This window comes from Rhinolophus hipposideros (assembly GCF_964194185.1).
Source record: "Rhinolophus hipposideros genome assembly, chromosome: 2".
In the NCBI taxonomy this organism is placed as follows: domain Eukaryota; kingdom Metazoa; phylum Chordata; class Mammalia; order Chiroptera; family Rhinolophidae; genus Rhinolophus; species Rhinolophus hipposideros.
Genome location: NC_138048.1, coordinates 37,530,665 through 37,550,407, shown reverse-complemented (window position 1 = coordinate 37,550,407; position 19,743 = coordinate 37,530,665). Strand labels below are relative to the sequence as shown.

Genomic DNA, 19,743 nt, shown 5'->3' with positions numbered 1-19,743 from the left:
ATCAATAATCTCCCAACAAACAAAAGCCCTGGACCAGATGGCTTTACAGGTGAATTTTTCAAAACGTTCAAAAAAGAATTATCACCTATTCTCCTCAAGCTCTTCCAAAAAATCCAGAAGGAAGGAAGACTCCCAAACACTTTTTACGAAGCCACTATCACCCTGATCCCAAAAGCAGACAAAGACACCACAAAGAAAGAAAACTACAGGCCGATATCTCTAATGAACATAGATGCAAAAATTCTCAACAAATTATTAGCAAACAGAATTCAGCAATACATTAAAAAGATCATATACCATGATCAAGTGGGATTCATCCCTGGTATGCAGGGGTGGTTCAACATCCGCAAATCAATTAATGTGATACACCACATTAACAAAATGAAAAATAAAAATCACATGATCATATCAATAGATGCAGAAAAAGCATTTGATAAAATACAGCAACCTTTTATGATAAAAACCCTTAAGAAAGTGGGAATAGAGGGATCATATCTTAACATAATAAAGGCCATATATGACAAACCCACAGCTAACATCATACTCAATGGGGAAAAGCTAAAACCATTCCCCCTAAGATCAGGAACAAGACAAGGTTGCCCACTTTCTCCACTTCTATTCAACATAGTACTGGAAGTTCTAGCCACAGCAATCAGACAAGAGAAAGAAATAAAAGGCATCCAAATTGGTAAGGAGGAAATAAAATTATCATTATATGCAGATGATATGATTCTATATATAGAGAACCCTAAAGACTCCACCAAGAAACTATTAGAACTGATAGATGAATTTAGTAAAGTAGCAGGATATAAAATTAATATTCGGAAATCAGTTGCATTTGTATATACCAATGATAAAATAGCAGAAGGAGAAATTAAAAAAACAATTCCATTTACAATTGCTCCAAAGACTATAAAATATCTGGGAATAAATCTAACCAAAGATGTAAAGGATCTGTACTCAGAAAATTATACAACACTGAAGAAAGAAATGAAAGAAGACATAAATAGATGGAAACACATTCCATGTTCATGGATAGGGAGAATTAATATAGTTAAAATGTCCATACTGCCTAAGGCAATATACATATTCAACGCAATTCCTATCAAACTACCAACGACGTTTTTCACAGAAATAGAACATATAATCCTAAAATTTATATGGGACCATAAAAGACCCCGGATAGCCTCAGCAATCTTGAGAAATAAGAACAAAGTGGGAGGTATAACGATACCTGATTTCAAACTATACTATAAGGCTACAGTAATCAAAACAACATGGTACTGGCATAAAAATAGATACATAGACCAATGGAACAGAATAGAGAGTCCAGACGTAAATCCATGCCTATATGCCCATCTAATCTACGACAATGGAAGCAAGAATGTACGATGGGGTAAAGACAGTCTGTTCAATAAATGGTGTTGGGAAACCTGGACAGACACATGCAAGAAAATGAAGCTGGACCACCTCCTTACACCATATACAAAAACAAATTCAAAATGGCTTAAAGACTTAAATGTAAGATCTGAAACCATAAAATATCTAGAAGAAAATATAGGAAGAAACTTCATGGACATTACCCGGAGTAAGATTTTCACTGATATATCCCCTCGCGCGAGCGAAGTAAGAGAAAAAATAAACATGTGGGATTACATCAAACTAAAAAGTTTCTTCACAGCAAAGGAAACCATCAATAAAACAAAAAGGGATCCTACTGTATGGGAAAAGATATTTGCCTATGATATATCTGATAAGGGATTAATATCACAAATCTATAAAAAACTTACTCAACTCAACTCCAAAAAAACAAACAACCCAATTAAAAAATGGGCAGAGGACTTGGGGAGACATTTCTCTAAAAAGGACATACAGAAGGCAAGAAGACATATGAAGAAATGCTCAACCTCACTAACCATCAGAGAAATGCAAATAAAAACCACAATGAGATACCACCTCACTCCAGTCAAAATGGCTATCATCAATAAATCAACAAACAACAAATGCTGGCGCGGATGTGGAGAAAAGGGAACGCTAGTGCACTGTTGGTGGGACTGCAGATTAGTGCAGCCACTATGGAAAACAGTATGGAGGTATCTCAGGAATCTGAAAATGGAACTGCCCTATGATCCAGTAATTCCACTCCTAGGCATCTACCCGGAGAAATCCAAAACTCCAATTCAAAAATCTGTATGCACTCCTATGTTTATTGCAGCACTTTACACAATAGCCAAGATATGGAAACAACCGAAATGCCCATCGGTAGATGACTGGATTAAGAAGCTGTGGTACATTTATACAATGGAGTATTACGCAGCCATAAAGAAGAAAGAAATCTTATCATTTGCAGCAACATGGATGGATCTAGAGAACATTATGTTAAGTGAAATAAGTCAGAAAGAGAAAGACAAGTACCATATGATCTCACTTATATATGGAATCTAAAGAAAAGACTATGTGAATGAACTAATCAGAGACAGTTTTGGGGACGCAGAGAAAAAACCGAGAGTGGTTAGATGGGTGTGTGGGAGGGGGTTGGGGATAAGGGGAAAGGTGAAGGGATTTGGAGGCAGCTGGTGACCACAAGATGGCCTCGGGTTTTTTTTTTTTTTTTTTTGAAAATTAATTTGGGGAAGGTATTCTATAATGTTGTGGAGATTTTGTTGGGTATCCGATGGGCATGAGTCCTGTTTGGGAGACCACCTCAGGGATGCTGTGGATACCTGATCATGGCATTGGACACCAGAGGCTGGACATTAATGAATGCCAACTATAATTTTATATATATAATGTGGTGGTTCGGTGTGGGGTCGGAGGGATGGTGGATGGGGGGAGGGGGGTTCACAGTGTGAGGGATATGGATGATGAACGTCTAAGTATTACCTTGTTTTGTACACCTGAAATTAATAAATAAATAAATTTATGAAAAAAAAAAGAAATAAGATATTCTTTTAAAAAATAAATAAATAAAAAAAAAATAAACCCAACATTTGTGTGACATAGCTATCATTTTAAAAACTATGTAACTCATTATAAAATATGTTAATTACTGAAAAGAATACCTTGGAAGGTGACCTCAATTTCCCTTTCACAAAAATAATCCATGAAAGTATTAAAAAACTATTTTGGTGATAGCTGTCTGATGCCAGAAAGAAGACTCAAAACCATTCAATGTTCAATGTGAATTTACTCTCTTTCTGACTGCCTTTTGGAAGGGTGCTGTTGGACTACGACATAGGCAAGGATGAGAAAGCCGAAAACACAGGGCATCGGTGCCATTCAGGTTCCATGCAGACATGACTCAGGTATAAGATATACACCACTGAAAAATGAAGAATGGCTAATGTATTGCCATGATTCCCGATGTCTATTTGTGGTGCCCATTTTCTCAATATCAGGAAGTAATAAGATGCATGCCATGTAATTATAGTTTGCCCATTTCCTGTTTTCTCCCTGCTTCTCACTAACAATGGCCAGTAGTGAGTAAAGTATCTATTGATCAGACCTGAGAAGCAAATATAAAAATGACCTAAATCTGCACACCCCATTTATTATTCTCTTGCATTTCACCTCTAATGGCAGAAAGCATATTGATCTGAAACATGAAGAGTTGACTAGGTAAATCAAAGACCTCTCTGGATCTTAGATTCAGTGGTTCAGGGTTTTGTGCCACTGACAACCAGAAGGGAGAGAATAATGGTAGGAAAGGTAGCATTACTAGTATCAGAAACCAGCAGCTGCAGCCTGTTCTCCACCCCTCATCCATCTTACTGGTACGTAGAATGACTAAGTCTAATTTCTAGGCACACACCCATAGGACACCCTAGTGAGAGAATACTCACAGCGAGTCAGAAAACTTCTGATAAAAGAGGTATTCCAATGATTAGATCTGGTTATCTAGGAGAAAATGAAGTAGCTTGATCCAGAGCTGTCATTTTCACAGATGGTATCTTATTTAACCCCCACCATATTCCAGCTAGTTCCATCAATTACAAGAACAGAGGGAAGTGTGAAGTTCAAAGAAGTTAAATAACTTGAATCGTCACACATCTTTAAATGGTAAAGTTGGAATTTGTTTCCTTTTTGCCTAATTCCAGCACGGATTTGCTCATAATCTCACAGGATAAATACAGACAAAAAGGATATGAGAACATTTGTAAAGGCAACATAGCTGATATATTGCAAGTCTTATTTGTTAAGGGAAATACGTAAATTTTCACTAATAAACCTAAGAGGAGAGCTCAAATTCAAGATGTAATTGGTAATCTATGGCAACAAGCCAAGACCCTCTTTACAGCTTGTGCTTCTGAAACAGACCATTCCACTTTCTCCTTTCTGAATAGATGAATGAGTAATCTGTTCTAACTGCGCGGTTCCAGCTCATTCATTACCTGCTGTTTTCTATATCGAGTGACAAGTGCCACCTGCTGGCCATTTTCATTTTCATTGTGTCACTCCAATTGCTCAGCTACTAGTTGGCCTATTATCTGGATAACTGTTATTCTGTTCTTCAGTAAACCTAGACGACAATTTTAAAACCATAAAATTACAAATTCCGTTTCTCTGTATTTGAGGACTGGAAAGTCCTCAATTTTCCCCCTTTCTTAGTTTTAACTCAGTTTAGATTCTCTTCTACCTTCATGAATATGTCATAATCAAGCACAAGAAATATAGTTTTGGATACCTTTCATTCAGGGTTTGTGTGTGTGTGTGTGGTATCACTTTAAATCCACTTGATGCTCTCAAATATTATAAGACAGATGATAACTTGATTCCCTGAGTGAAGCCTACTCTACATTTAGCCATTTGTACATACGTAATGTTTATATAATCAATGTTAGTGCAAATGTGCTGTATTGCTCATGTATTCTCTAGGTCTTTCTGGGTTAATCTTTTCTGATTGATATTAATTTCTTATCCTACAGTAAAACCAGGCTCTTTCTCACCTGACAGTTACATTGCTGGCATTAGTGTCTTCCCTTCTGCGGGGTTCTCTCCTGAACTGCTTCCCATTCCTTATGAATGTTCTCTGCTTCCGTGCTGCTCTGCCTTTGTTCCTGCCACTTTGTCTGAAGTGGCCTCTGCCCTCGCATAGTCCTTTAAGGTCCCAAACTAATGTTATTTCTATATAAACTCTTCTCTCATTTCCCTACTATAAGAATACCTCCTTCTCTCCAGTTGCTTGTGTCCTTGACGTGTGTCTTTCTTAGAGCATGTTTTACTTTTTACCTGGTATTAACAGTTACATGTATATCTGATCTGTCTCTTATGTTAGACTGTAAGCTTTTAGAAAGAAGGGACTATTTTTATTCATCTTTGCATTCCCAAACAACAGTTAGCCCTGGACCTACCACGCAGTAGGTGCTTCCCAAGCAAGAGTGAAGGGTCAAAGGAATTTAATCGAGGCTGAATTCTTTACAAAGAGGTACAAAAATAACATTTTTCCTCTGGTTAGATTGGTTGACTTTAAGTAGGTTACACTTAAAACCTTCTGCATATGTTATTGGAGACCAAACTGTTTTTATACTTGGTCAAAATCAAGTGTTGCATTTGGATGGGAGTAGAGACCCCATTTGTCATGGTCATAGTCTTTGCATCTAATGACTAGACTGTAAAATTCCATGCCTCTGGAAATGGAACTCCAGCAGTAGCTTTATATTCTTTCGCAGTACACACATGGACACAAAAAATGAAATAGTTTAATCTGATAAGCCCCACATTGGTTGTTTTAGCAGTAAATATGGAGCGGAGAAGGCTTGCTGAACTTTTAGCTGTGTTTTTCAAATTGAAATGGCGTATCTGAGTACAACTTTGTAATGAAGAATGTAGACACATTTTCCCATTTAGGATTTAATCTTTTTAACGTCTCATTATAGTGTTGGATGCTGAAATTTCAAGTCTGTATAACTATAGAGACAGATGCCTTAGAAAATACTTTTATCCATCAAGAGTACTTTTCCGCCTCCTTCTATAACTGCCATAGCCTAAAATTTATGATGTCTAAAGACCCTTGTCTAACAAGAGGCTATTATAGTCACTGTAGTTGAAATGTTACTTTATTACTCTTGCTACAAAGATCTCATTTCTCTATGGTGATGCTTTGCTTTTCCAAAAGGGATAATGCATAATATAGTCACACTTTTGGGCCCTGTGTTCACAGCATAGCAAATGTGACATTAAATGAATTGCTCATGATGAACTAATTTAGAAGTTCCTTGAAAGCAAGTATCACATGTTCTTTTTCTTCTGTACCTCCACCATAACCCATGGTTCACTGCTGGGCACAGTAGGTGTCTAACAGAAACTGTTTAGCTTCTCAACTTGAAACGCCTGTCCTGATTGTTTTCTTTTTCATTCTTTCCTGAAGAGCTGACGTCATACTACCTGACAGAACAGCATTCAGTTTATTGAACAAACTGGGACACTACCAGCAGTTAGAGGGACACCAGAACAGCCTGGATTCGGGGCATTATGGTGTGGGGAGACCAGGATAGTGCTTGCTCCTGGCTTCATAAGTCACCCTATTCTGTCCTGGAGATTGAGATGAAGGAATACCATCAATTGTCTGCTCCTGGGTTTCACAGAAGTGACCACATGCTGCCACTGAGAGCCAATAGGGATGTGAGTCCAGAGGAATTCATCCTGCCTCCAAGGACAGAAGTGGCTTTGACAGTGCTGAGCAGTTTTGCCACATGACAGATCCCTCTGTTTGCATGTCTATCAGTCATTTCTATTCCATCGACAGAGATAGAGACAGAAGTAGAGATTCCGGTGAATTGTCTGAAATGACTTTCACTGGAAGAAATACTAATTTGGGTTTCAAAGAAAATATGCCTATTTGATCTCTGCCCTATAAAATTTCCTTAAGCACTTGAACTGTATATACAACCGGTTCTCAATTAGTGTGCATGCTAATCAGGGGCAATCAGAGGCTGCCTGGTATCCCAGATACACCTCAGGGCCCGTTCTCTGACTCTGTTCAGAATAAGGTACAGGTATTTGGCTTCCTTCCAAAGCAGGCTTCTCGCTGGTCCCTTCGAAAGGAACCCTGTGCCTCTGAGCGCAGCACTCCTGAGTCCTCCTCTCTGAGCTTGAATCCTTCCTCTCATCTTGTTTGACTTTATCTCCCCTCTCACTCAGGATCCAACCTTGCATTTTGAATTCAGTTAAGGAACTGTACTTGTTGGTCATTCTGATTTTGAATTCAAACCCCATCATTTGTGCCCCCTGATTTACCCTTGTTAAAGCTTTGTCTCCTGATCATATTCTTGATCTGAATCTGGTTCCTTACTCTGTCCTGACTCCTGTAGGCTCAAGTAAAATTCAAACCTAAATCTCATTTGAGTTGTTTTTCACCTAGCCATTTACCAGCATATTCCTTAGCCCTCCTGTTCCTTCAGTCAATTTTGCCTGACCAGGTTCAGCCTTCTAGCAGAGGGTGGTGCTAGGGGGCTCTCTTAACATACACAGGGGTTCTAATCCAGTCCTAGAGAACTAACTGATGTTTGTCCACGACCTCTGCTGTACAATAGTCTAGAATCAGCCTTCCCCTATTCAGACTCTTCAAGAAGGTCTTCTAGCCAAGATCACTAGTAATAATTCCTGGCATTTGAAAACAACAAAGATTTATTTAAAATGCTCTGAACAAGGATAGATCTAGTTTTTGTTTTGTTTTGTTTTGTTTTGTTTTGTTTTGGAGCCTGAGGCTTATACAGTTTTGAAGGGACCCCTTTCAAAAAAGAAAATGCAAAATTACAAATATGAGATTAGGGACAGGACCATGGAAGGAGCCAGTGTAAGGGAGGGGTCCTGAAGCTTAAGCTTCATTTGCTTTGTGGATTATCTGCCACTTGTATACTATGCCATCTGACAACAGATCTATAAAGATAATGGTGATGATAAAACAGATACTGTTATTAGTAAGCAAATACTCATTAAGTAACTGAGACAGAATTTGAAGCAGATTGGCTGTGTTATGTAGATTTCTGTTTTACAAAAAGTGCAATCCAAGGTGTAAAACTGTATTCCTCAAATAGAAAAGCATATATGTGATTTTTAAAAATACATTTAAAAATTATAGGCCAATTCCATAACCAATGCTGAAAGTCTTTACCTATTAGTAGAAAGGTGTCTATTCGTGGAAATATGTGTCTCAAATTAATTTAGCTGGGAAAACTTAGAAGAACTTGTAACATTTTTCATTAAAGTCAACTTCATTTAGTACACATAACATGTGCCAATTTATTTTAGTTCACTAATTATATGTGTATGCCTGTTTCCACAAATGTTACAATAGATAAAACTGAAGTATCCTACTGTTTGTCTTAATGCTTTAGAAAATTTTCTCCTAATCTTTTGTAATGTTTTGCTTTGATACTTTCCCTTTAGTTCCATATCTGTTATGATCTAGGCATTGTACTAAGTCCATTGTTTTTTTTTAAGACATTATTTTTTAGAGTAGTTTTAGGTTCACAGCAAAATTAAGAGGAAGATACAGAAATTTCCCAAATGCTCCCTGTCCCAACACATGCGTAGCCTTCCCCATTGTCAACATCCCTCCTCAGAGTGATACATTTGTTATAACTGATGAACCTACATTGACATATCATAATCCTCAAAGCCAGTTGTTTACTTATGGTTCACCATTGGTGTTGTATGTGCTATGGGTTTACATAAACTTGTAATGACATGTATCTATCATTATAGTATTATACAGCATATTTTCACTGTTCTAAAAATCCTTCCTCTGTGCTCTAGTCTTCTCTCCTCTGTCAATCCCTGCCACTCAGTGACCTTTTAACTGGCTGCATAGTTTTGCCTTTTTCGGAATGTTGTATAGTTGGAGTCATACAATGCATAGACTTTTCAGATTGACTTCTTTCACTTAGTAATATGCATTTCTGGTGTCTACATGCCTTTCCATGGCTTGATAGTTCATTTCTTTCTGTTGTTGAATAATATTCCATTGTTCGTATGTACCACAATTTATCCATTCACTGACTGAAGGACATCTTGGTTACTTTCAAGTTAGGGCAATTATGAATAAAGCTGCTATAAACATCCATGTGCAGGTTTTTGTGTGGACATACATTTTCACCTCCTTTGGGTAAATATCATGGAGCACTTTGCTGGCTCATATGGTAAGAGTATTTTTAACATTGTAAGAAACTGCCGAACTGTTTTCCAAAATGGCTGTATCATTTTGCATTCCTACCAGTGATGAATGAGACTACCTGTTGCTCCACATCCTCGCCAGCATTTGGTGTTGTCAGTGTTCTGGATTTTGGCTATTCTAATAGATGTGCAGTAGTATCTTATTATTAATTTGTATTTATCTGATGACTTATGATGTGGAGCATATTTTAATATGCTTAATTGCCATCTGTGTCTTCTTTGGTGAGGTGTTTGTTAAGGTCATTGACCCATTTAAAAAATTATTATTAAATGTATTGGTGTAATGTTTGTTAATAACATTATATAAATTTCAGGTATACAACTGTGTACTCTATTGTGTGCACACCACTCAAAGTCTCCTTCTGTCACCTGTATTTGACCCCCTTTACCCTCTTCATCCTCCCCCAAACTCCTTTCCCTTCTAATAGCCATTATTCTATTGTCTGTATCTATGAATTTGGTTTTTTGATGTTCGTTTTTTTTCCATTTGTTGCTTTTTGTTTATATGCTGCATATGAGTGAAATGGCATGATTCTTGTCCTTTTCTGTCTGACTTATTTCACTTAGCATAATACTCTCAAGATCCCTCAATGTTGTTGCAAATGGCAGTATTTCATCTTTTCTTTTAGGACTGTAGTATTCCATTGTACATATGTACCACATCTTCTTTATCCAATCATGTTGGATAAAGGACAGTTGAAGGACTGTTGAAGGACAGTTGGGTTGTTTCCACATCTTGGCCATTGTGAATAATGCTGCAATGAACATGAGGATACATACATATTTTGGTCCATTTTTAATCTATGTTTTTTATTGTTGAGTTTTCTACATTTTGGATAACAGTCTTTTATCAGATGTTTCTTTTGCAAATATTTTCTCCCAGTTTCTGACTTGTTTTCTCATTGTGTAGATGCATTGGTTTTTACAACTTAAAGGCTATTTCTCAGATCAGAAAGATAAGGTGTTTTCTTTTAATTAAAGTTTATTGAGGTGACAATTGTTAGTAAAGTTACACTGGTTCCAGGTGTACAATTCTGTATTACATCATCTATATATCACATTGTGTGTTCACTACCCAGAGTCACTTCTCCTTCCATCACCATATATTTGATCCCTTTTACCCTCATCTATCATCCCCCTCACCCTCACACACTCTGGTAAAGGATAAGTTTTAGAGAGTAAGCCAGGTAGGTTGAGGAGTCAATGAAAAATAAAGAAATGGGAGCTATGCATAATAAGCTACTTTAGGAAATTTTTACTGAATGGACAGAAACAAAAGGGTTGAAGCTGGGAGGGTAGTTACAGTTGAGGTAGATTTATAGTTGGGAGAGATTTGGCAATGTTTCTGGACTAAGAGAAAGGAACCAGTGAAAATGGAAAAAAGTTCACATCAGAGATGAGGCCTGATTGGGAAAGAGAGACTGTAGCAAAGAGGAAGAAACGATTACTAGGGCTCAGGTAGAGAGTTTAAGTTAGGGTAAGAAGATGGATATTTTTTCCCTCTGAGATTTTGGAAGAAAAATTAGAGGTGTTCACACATACCTAATAACCTAATTTTGTCTTTAAAGAAGAGTCAGGATCATCTGCTGACAATGAAGGAGGCAGGCTTTGTGTGCAGGGCATAATGAAGATTTGGGGCAACCTTTGTGAGGAGGGGGCAGAAGGTAACTAGGGACAAGTAAGACAATGTTCGTAAGAGGACGAGAACCATGCATATTTCATGGTGTGGATGCAACAGTTATGCAAATTTTAGCAGAGTGAAATTTCTAAGCAAAGAGGGAAAATGATCAATGATCTGATTGATCTAAGGCTGGGGATTATCAGGATGGGTGTGGCAAAGCATAGCTGAAGTTATGAACTATTTTTTTCTCATGCAGAATTGGGAATGGAAGAGGCCAAGAAGGGACATGATGAATTGAGAGAAAAGATAAGAACTGAGGGAATAGAAGTTTCAATGGCTATGGAAAGTACTTATAATAATGCTGAGAATTAAAACTATGAGTTATAGGGAAGTAAAAGAATTTCAGATAATTTTTAAGATATAGAAAGAATGGTGTTAATTGACTTAACTTGAACAATCCCTGGAGTTACAAGGTGCAGGAAAATATATGATAAATTAAGGAAAAAGATGAACAGGTTTCAGAGTGGTAGGAGAATAAGACCCCAATAGTCTTAAGGATATAGTGTACCTTTACTGTAAATATGGTGAAATCATTCAGTGACAGTAGTTAAACTTTCTGGATATCGGACTAAAGGGGAGAAAGGTTTTCAAGTGCAGTTATCTTTGAATGCTTCTTTCCCTATCTACTACTGTGTTCTTCTAGTTATGAGTGAATTTTGCCTTTCCCTGGAAGCATTATTTTTGGAGGTCATTTCAGTGTTAGGTATTGTTTCCTATATTGCCTTAATGTGTTTTATTTGACCATCATTTTTGATGTTTTTCTGCTTAAAATGGAGTTGAGACATTTTTGCTATGCCTTTCTATAATGTCTGAAGTTCTTTTGTAGAAACAACACTGAAGTTAATATGAGAGGAAAATTTATGGAATATAAAAATTTTTATTTACTCATAACTCTAGTGATGTGATTTTTAGTAGTTCAGATCAAAACTAATTACAGTGAAACTATGTAGCAAAAAGTAATTATCTTTAAGCTAGCACCAAAAATGATGCAAAACCAAATAGTTTTACTGTATTATACATTGTCGCTAAGCTGGGCTCAATCCAGTTTGCTATATTGGGCACATGACTCATGCCAGGGTGATGTAGCCATTGGAAGAGCGTATACACTGGCATTTAATCTAAAGCATCTCAGAGATGTGGTTAATATTTGAGAAGTTGTGCAGGAATAGTCACACCATGGATACTGACTAGACTTGTGGCAGTGTTTCAACTGCAGAAGAGATGAGCAATAGGTTTTGGGAGCATCTGTTTATCCTGTCAATCATCAGCATTGTACTGCATACCTATAAAGTACTAAACATTGTGCGAGATACTGTAGATAAAAAATGAGTTTTGAAGTTCACAATCTATTGAGAGTGACACACTTGTCAACACATCGTGTTAGTGATAACTAAAACAGTGTGATACATGCCATGATAAAAGTAGGTAAAGTGTTATAAGAAATTTCTGGTATAAATATGATAATATAGCTTAGCATGGAAGTCTTCTAACAACAACAAGGAAAACATAACGAAAATGTAAACTCAAATTTGAGTCAGAATAGGAGACACATACTAAAATATGGCTCAAGGCTGCTCAAAGCAGTGAAGCTAATGCAGGAACTCAACAAGAGGAAGGGGAGAGAAATGGAAGAAAGAGCACAACAATAGGACATTTAAAGAATCAATACAAATGCACTTATTGAAGAAGGGTACCTCTGGAGATGGAAGAGCTGTATCCGTTGTCTGCAGAAGCCAGGAGGCAACAGGAACCTTATGAGGCCTGCTTTGTTTCACAGAAGTAGAAGATGTGGAATGCACATTAAAGCACTCAAAAATACTGTATTTGCAGAAGTAGTGTGTGTTTTGTTTTCTTTTTTTAGATGAGGTTTTACTTGTGGGAAGAAAGAAAAGGAGAGAAATTTGCCTAGAATCTCCCACCTACCTTTCCTCTGACAAAGAGCTAGTCCTGGAAAACCTAACTCTTATATTGATAAATTTAAGAAATTTGCTAGTATAGCAGCTAAACACGATATCATACTGAAAAAGAAAAACAGTTTAGAATATGAGTAAGACATCACTAAAAATATATAACATATAAGATACCATAAGAAAAAAGAGGAAAAACAAACTATAAATGAAAAAAAAAAAGAGAAGCAACTAAAAAAAAAAAGAAGCAACTACATCCATTTCTGATTAAAAAAACAACTAGCAAATCAGGAACGAAGAAAACTTTAATGTGATAAAGGGAATCTACAAAAAATAGAGCTAAAATCCTACTGATTACTAAAAGACTAAAATCTCTTCATCTAAGATGGGGAATTAGACGAGGAGGTTTGCTCTCACCATTCCAATTCAGTATTGTACAAGAGGTTCTAGATGCAGCAAGAAAGACAGAAAAATAAATAAAAGGCATTTGACTTGCAAAGAAAGAGGTAAATTTTTCTTCTCAGATATGATAGTCTGTAGAAAATCAGATGGGATCTATGAAACAGTTACTAGAACTAGTGAGATGAGCAAGTATATAAAAGCAGTATATAAAAAGCTATTTTTATCTGCTAGCATCAAATAGTTTGAAATTTAAATTAAAAAAATACCATTTCAAAAACATTAAAATATGTGAAATACTTAAGAATGAATTTGACAAAAAATGTGCAAGACGTGTACACTGAAAACTGCAAAACATTTCTAAAAAATATAATGAAATAAATGGAAAGATAACCTATATTCATGAGTTTGAAAGCTTAACATTGTAAGATGTCATTTCTTCCTAATTAGTCTATAGGCTTAACCTAAGTTTGATCAAAATTCAAGCAAGCTTTTGCTGGAATTTTAAAAAAATTATTCTAAAATTCATATGGAATGCAAAGGATTTAGAATAGTCAAAATAAATTGGAAAGGGAGCAAAGTTGGAAGACTGACACTACCTAACTCAAGACCTACTATACACCTTCAGTAATCAAGACAGTGTGGTATTGGTTTGAAAAGAGACAAATACAGCAATAGAACAGAATCGAGAGTCTGGAAATAGATCACACATATATGGTCGTTTTTCAACAAAGATATCAATACATTCAATGGGAAAAAGAATAATCTTTTCAATAAATGATACCCAAACACTTGGATGCCTTATGCCCCCTTTGAACCTTGACTGATACCTCAGACTATATACAAAAATTATCTTGAAATTGATCATAGGGCTAGATAGTAAGTATTTTAGACTTTGATAATAGAAGTAGGAAAAGGAGATTCAATATTTGCATAAAGGGAAGAACACATTTTTTAAAGATAGAAATCAAAAAAAAATGCAAGTTTTCAAGAAAAACATAAAACTTGAAGCTACATATTTGAAACAGTGCAATGCATGGTAAGGAAAACTGTCCCAGAATAGTCACCAATAAGACATACTCTTCTAATAAAGCCATTCAACTGAAAAGAGAAAGATAGAAATCCTTTGGCGAGTAGGCATCTAGATCAAATTGCTTATAGGGAGAAAAATATTCAGACTGGCTTCAAATTCTCTACAAAAAACTGAGCTCCAGGTGATAGTGAAGTAAGAACTATAAGATCTTCAAAGAAAGGAAGTGTGAACCAATAATTTTATGTTCACCGTACTATTTTTTGAATAAAAAGCCTACAAATAGTTTTGAAAATAGGAAAAAAAACTCAGGAAATATTATTCTTATGATCCCTTTTTGAGGAAACAACTAAAGATCAAATTTGAACCAGCCAAGAAATAGCTGAGAATTCTACAGCAAAGAACTGGAAATAAGCATTGACTGTATTTAACTATAGGAATGAGACTAAAACATGACATTAGATATCAAACTGAATGTAAATGCCCTGACAGTGTAGAAATAATTCAACTAATAAGAGGTCAAGAATGAAAGCTGAAAAGTAATTTGTTAGCTTCACCTGTAATAGGATATCAAGAGATATCATTTAAGCAATTTAAGCATACTTTTTGGTACTACTATAAACACTGACAAATATAATATCATCAATAAATATCAGCGATAAAAGAAAAGAGAGAAGAGAAAATAAACAAATTTTGTCATCATTCAGAGTAGGAAACATATATATACTAAAGATAGAAAGAACTAAGAATAAGAGTATTATATAAAGTTATTATAATGGTAGTCAATAGGAAGAAAAAACCCTCAAATAATTAGCAGAGGTACCCACACAAAACAAAGTACTGTTTATCATTAAAAACTTAAGATAAATTAGAAAAAGAAATAAAATCATATGACAACTAATACCAAACACATATATGGTATCAGTAAATATAAATGGCCTAAACTTACCTTAATAAAGGATAAGGAACTTCAGGTTGTATCACAAAGCAAAGATCAAGCCTGTACTATATATAAGACACACATCTAAAATGGTAATTCAGAAAGGTTGAATTCAGACAAATGTACAAAAATAAAATACGAGTCCAGCCTAATATCTGACAAGTTGAACTTCAAGGGGAAAAACATTATACAGTGCAGGGAAGGACATTTAATTAGGTTAAAGTCCTTAGTTCACAATGAAGATACATAAATTGCGAATCTCTCACATCAGCTAATGCAATGGTGAGTTCCATAAAGCAAAACTTACAAATGATGCATAGAAAAAGAGACAATCATGCTAATAATAGGAAACTTTAGTTTGCTTTCAGCCTAGGAATACCTAAGTAATCAATAATAGTAATGTATATAATATATGTAAATATATAATCAGTACTTTCAAAATAGAGAATGCACTTGTCAAGTGCTCTTAAAATATTCATAAGAATGACTATATATGCTTGGCCACCAGAAAGCCTGGTGGAGGTAGTTTCACAGTGTCTATCAAAATTACAAATGCATAAAACTTTTTGATTCAGAAATTTCACTTTTAGAAATTGATTATGTAGATGTACTCACACAAACATGAAATTACCTATTTACAAAGTTACCTATTTTACAAGATATTGTAAAATATGTTGTATAGTAAAATATTGTGAAGACCTAAATGGCTATCAAGAGATCTGGTTAAATAAAATATAGTACAACAATACATTTGAATACAATGCAGCTGGAAAAAGAATGAACAATAGAGAAAATTCTCTAAGATATATCCTTAAGTGAAAAAGCAAGATGCAGACTATGTATAATATACCACCATTTCCCCCACCTCAAAAAAGTGGGGGAAATTTATTTACATATGCTTGTATACAGTGTATAAACAAATCTCTGGAAAGATAAACAAAAAAAGTAGCAACAGTGGTTACTTGTTAGTTGAATGTGAACTAGACAGATGGAGAATGGAGTAGTAAAAATACACTTAAAAAATATATGTTGTTCCATGTGAATATATTATCTATATAAACATCTAAAAAGAAATAATGCCATAGGAGCATATAAGTAGAAGATAAAGCAATTAATTCTCCCTTGGAGACTTGGGGGACGCATTCAGAGTAGGTAATACTTGAACTGAGACTTGATGAATGAGTGAAATTCGACAATTGGAGAAGACTGGCAAAATCATTCCAGGCAAAGGAAATGGGTTACACAAAAGCATGGGGAACAGGAAAGTGAACCTTAGGAACAGGGATTGGGCATTGAGTCTATGAGAGCAACAGGGGGTGTCAGAGGGATGGAAAATAGCTTAGAAGAGGAATTCAGAAAGTTTAGGTGCAATAATCTGAAAACTGTTTGTATGTCATGCTAGGTGCTGTTTGGTTCCCTTTAACAAACTTGAATTGAATATCTGCTATGTGCCAGTCCATGTGCTTGGTGCTGCAGAAATGAGACTTTATCTTCTAGACTAGTGGTTCTTAATCCTGACTGTATTAGAATCCCTTGGAGAGCTTTAAAACATACTGGTGACAGGCACCACCAAAACAATTAAATTAGAATTTTAGAGCGTAAGAACATGGCATCAACAGGTTTTTTTTTAAAGGCATACCTTTAAATTAGGTGATTATAATCACATGTGTTTGCTTTTGAGAATTCCATCACCCACTACCCTTCCTCCTCCCCTTCTTTATTTTAATAAAGGGAATGATAATATTGTGTGGTGGTAACAAGTCTAGCGCAGTCTCTGAAGTAGAAGCAAGAAAACAAGGGAATTGTAGAAAATAATCAAGAGATGACCTTTATAATCAAGAGAGGCCTTTAAAAAGTGTGGAGACTCGAGGCTGTGCAAAATTTTGAATTTAAAAGAGATTTAAATAGATCCACAAGGCTTGATCACAGAGTAGGTGGAGGGGCTTGAGTGCGATGAAGAGCCAAAAATAACCTAGCTTGGATGTCTAGGTGTTTGGTAATGAATGTCAGTAGTGAAAAGAGAGAGTAGGAAGCACTGGGAAATACTGGTTGGGGGTGAGTGCAGGTACAGAGACAAAATAATGGCTTCAGTTTAGGAAGGGTCGCCTTGAAGGTGCATGCAGTTTGTAAAATCCACCAAGGGGATTTTGGATCTCAGGACAGAGGAAAACCACCATTTCAAAATCTATGCAGGTCATCCACATTGGAAAATGTTCATCAGAGAACAGATCCAACCCTTAATCAGAGTCAGGACTCCAGTTTTGGGGTAGGGTACTTATAAGAGCAAAGTAAATTTTCTGTCCAAGAGAATCTGGACTGAGCTGGATACCACAATGGCATAGTAAAAGATAATGGGTGCACCAAGAAGGAGGTACCAGGGAGCAACCAGGGTATCATTCCAAGGGGAGTGACCCTGGGCTGGGGTGCCGAGCCTGCATTACTCTTTATCTTCTCTCTGTATATTTCATTAATGATGTCTTATCATTTTTAGGGTAACAATTCAAACATCAAAATTTAGCTTAAAATGCGCTTCTTTTTCAAGGAAAGCTAGATATTGGGGATAAGGCCACATCCAATTAGTAGGGACACAGTTAAGGCCAATCTAACCTCAAAAGTCTCTTGAAGCTCAGGCCTAGAGCTCTGAATGAGACAGAGCTATTTCTGGAGATCAGGATTCATTCAGATGCTAGGACCTGAAAGTGGAGAACAGCGGGACCCCAGAGTGGGGAGACGAGGACTGTAGAGATGTTTTGGTACAGTGGCACCCTGAAGTTTCTCCTAAGACATTTGTTCTGTAGCGTTTCAACAAACCATTGGGTTCTCTGGTATCGTCCAGTCACCACTAATCAGAACGTTGTTATAGCACACCTAAACTGAAAGGGACCCCCTACATAATTATCAGAGACGGTATGCAATCTTGAAACTTCTTCTTTAAGAAATGAAGAATACTGAATTATTGTAATATGCCAGTTGAAATTTATTTTACTCACATTTGTCTCACGTCTTGTTTCCATAAAAGCCACAATTTATACCAACAAGTAGGATCCCTGAGTTCACTACCGCCTGCCAAACTTCAGCATCAAACGTGAGTAATTAGAGTAGAATTCAATCATTTGTGTTATGTTTCTCATATGAAGGCTAAGACTTGTTCTGGGCCAAATGTCGTCATGGTTTATAAGTTTCAGAAGTGACGCACTTCTGAGTGAATTTTTTTAAACTGCCTTTATGTTTTTTTTCTCACTTGAGCGATACATGTTTATTAAGGAAAACTCAGAAAATACAATATAAATAAGAAAATTTGTCCTGTGTCTTACTTCCTGCAGATGATGACCATTTTAAATTTTTAATGTATTTCCAAATTTTCTATGTGTATATATAATATATATATGTATACATATATATATATATATATATAATATCTATTTACCGATTGATTGAGTCTGTCTGTGGATAGATACTTGCCTAGAAATATGTTGTATATTTAATCCTACATTGTTTATTGTGTTTGCTAAATGTCATATTACATTATATTCCTCAAATGTCGTTAGTATCTAAAAGTTAAAGTGTAGAGGGAATATTTTTGAATCTTCAGACAAAACTTTTCAGTTACACCGATCACACAAAAAATATGGAAAACTCTACAATTTTAGTTACTCACATTTCTTACCAGGCAGATGATGGGATTGATAAACCCCAGCCAACCTTAAAATTAAAAGATTACTGATATATATGCACTATGAAGCCAAAAGCAAGTGAAATCTCTGTTGGGAGGAAGTCAGGAAGCATACTGATCTCAATTTGGGGTCTTCTGCATTCTCGAAGTTATATTTGTGACTAAGCCCAGCTCTGCTGAATCAGATTCTGAATGAGCCATTATAGTGGTATCCATAAAGTCTGTTTCTAAGCTTCTGCTTTTTAAGGTTTTTTGTTAGTAATACATTTCACCTAATGCTATAAGGTTTTGAGGGAAATGGTGATGAATTATAAATAAGCTGGCTACCAAAACCATAAAAACATGTTCTTTGTTTTTTAAGGAAAATACAAAAACTCAGAAAATCAGGCCTTCGGGTAATGACTTGAAGTGTGAGTCTCTTGCATCCTTTGAGATTTCGGTCAGCCACAGAGGCTGTAAAAGAAATACAGAAGGGACAGACTCTGATATAGAGTACATTTCAGAGACTAGAATTCTGAAGAAGTCTTCACAAAGGAAAGTGAAACAACAGCAGAGACATTCAGCAGCCCTGCCAGAAAATGTCAACCTCGCTGAGGGATGCCAGGTGGTATTTTTTTTTTTCTTATTCACCAAATGTATAGTAAATCCATGTACTCTGGAAATAGCATTTGGTAAAGGTTTTGCTTCATTTTCACATTTTTAAAGCGCTCTAATAATAGCATACACATTGTAATTTGAGTTTCCTGGACAATGTCCCAATTTCTATTTTTTCTTCTGTATTCTCTCTTTTGGAAGTAAAGTCAGATTGCTAATATCAGCACATCACCACAATGAGAGCTCAACCAACTGAAGGGCTCCCGAAGAACACCTGGATGGAAAAGGATTTTAAATCTGTATTTAAGAGAGACATATTCATTTATGTAGGATAAACCTGTAATC

The 19,743-nt window shown here is 36.0% G+C and overlaps 1 protein-coding gene across 1 annotated transcript in view; it reads left to right on the top strand.

Moving 5' to 3' along the window:
- MORC1 (MORC family CW-type zinc finger 1) overlaps window positions 1-19,743 on the top strand; it is a gene marked incomplete at its 3' end in the record, with an annotated part of 160,187 nt that overhangs the window by 100,591 nt on the left and 39,853 nt on the right. The window contains exons 18-19 of the mRNA XM_081077229.1: window positions 18,151-18,216; window positions 19,166-19,408. Coding sequence (XP_080933355.1) covers window positions 18,151-18,216; window positions 19,166-19,408 — 309 coding nt within the window. The remainder of the gene's footprint in view (window positions 1-18,150; window positions 18,217-19,165; window positions 19,409-19,743) is intronic.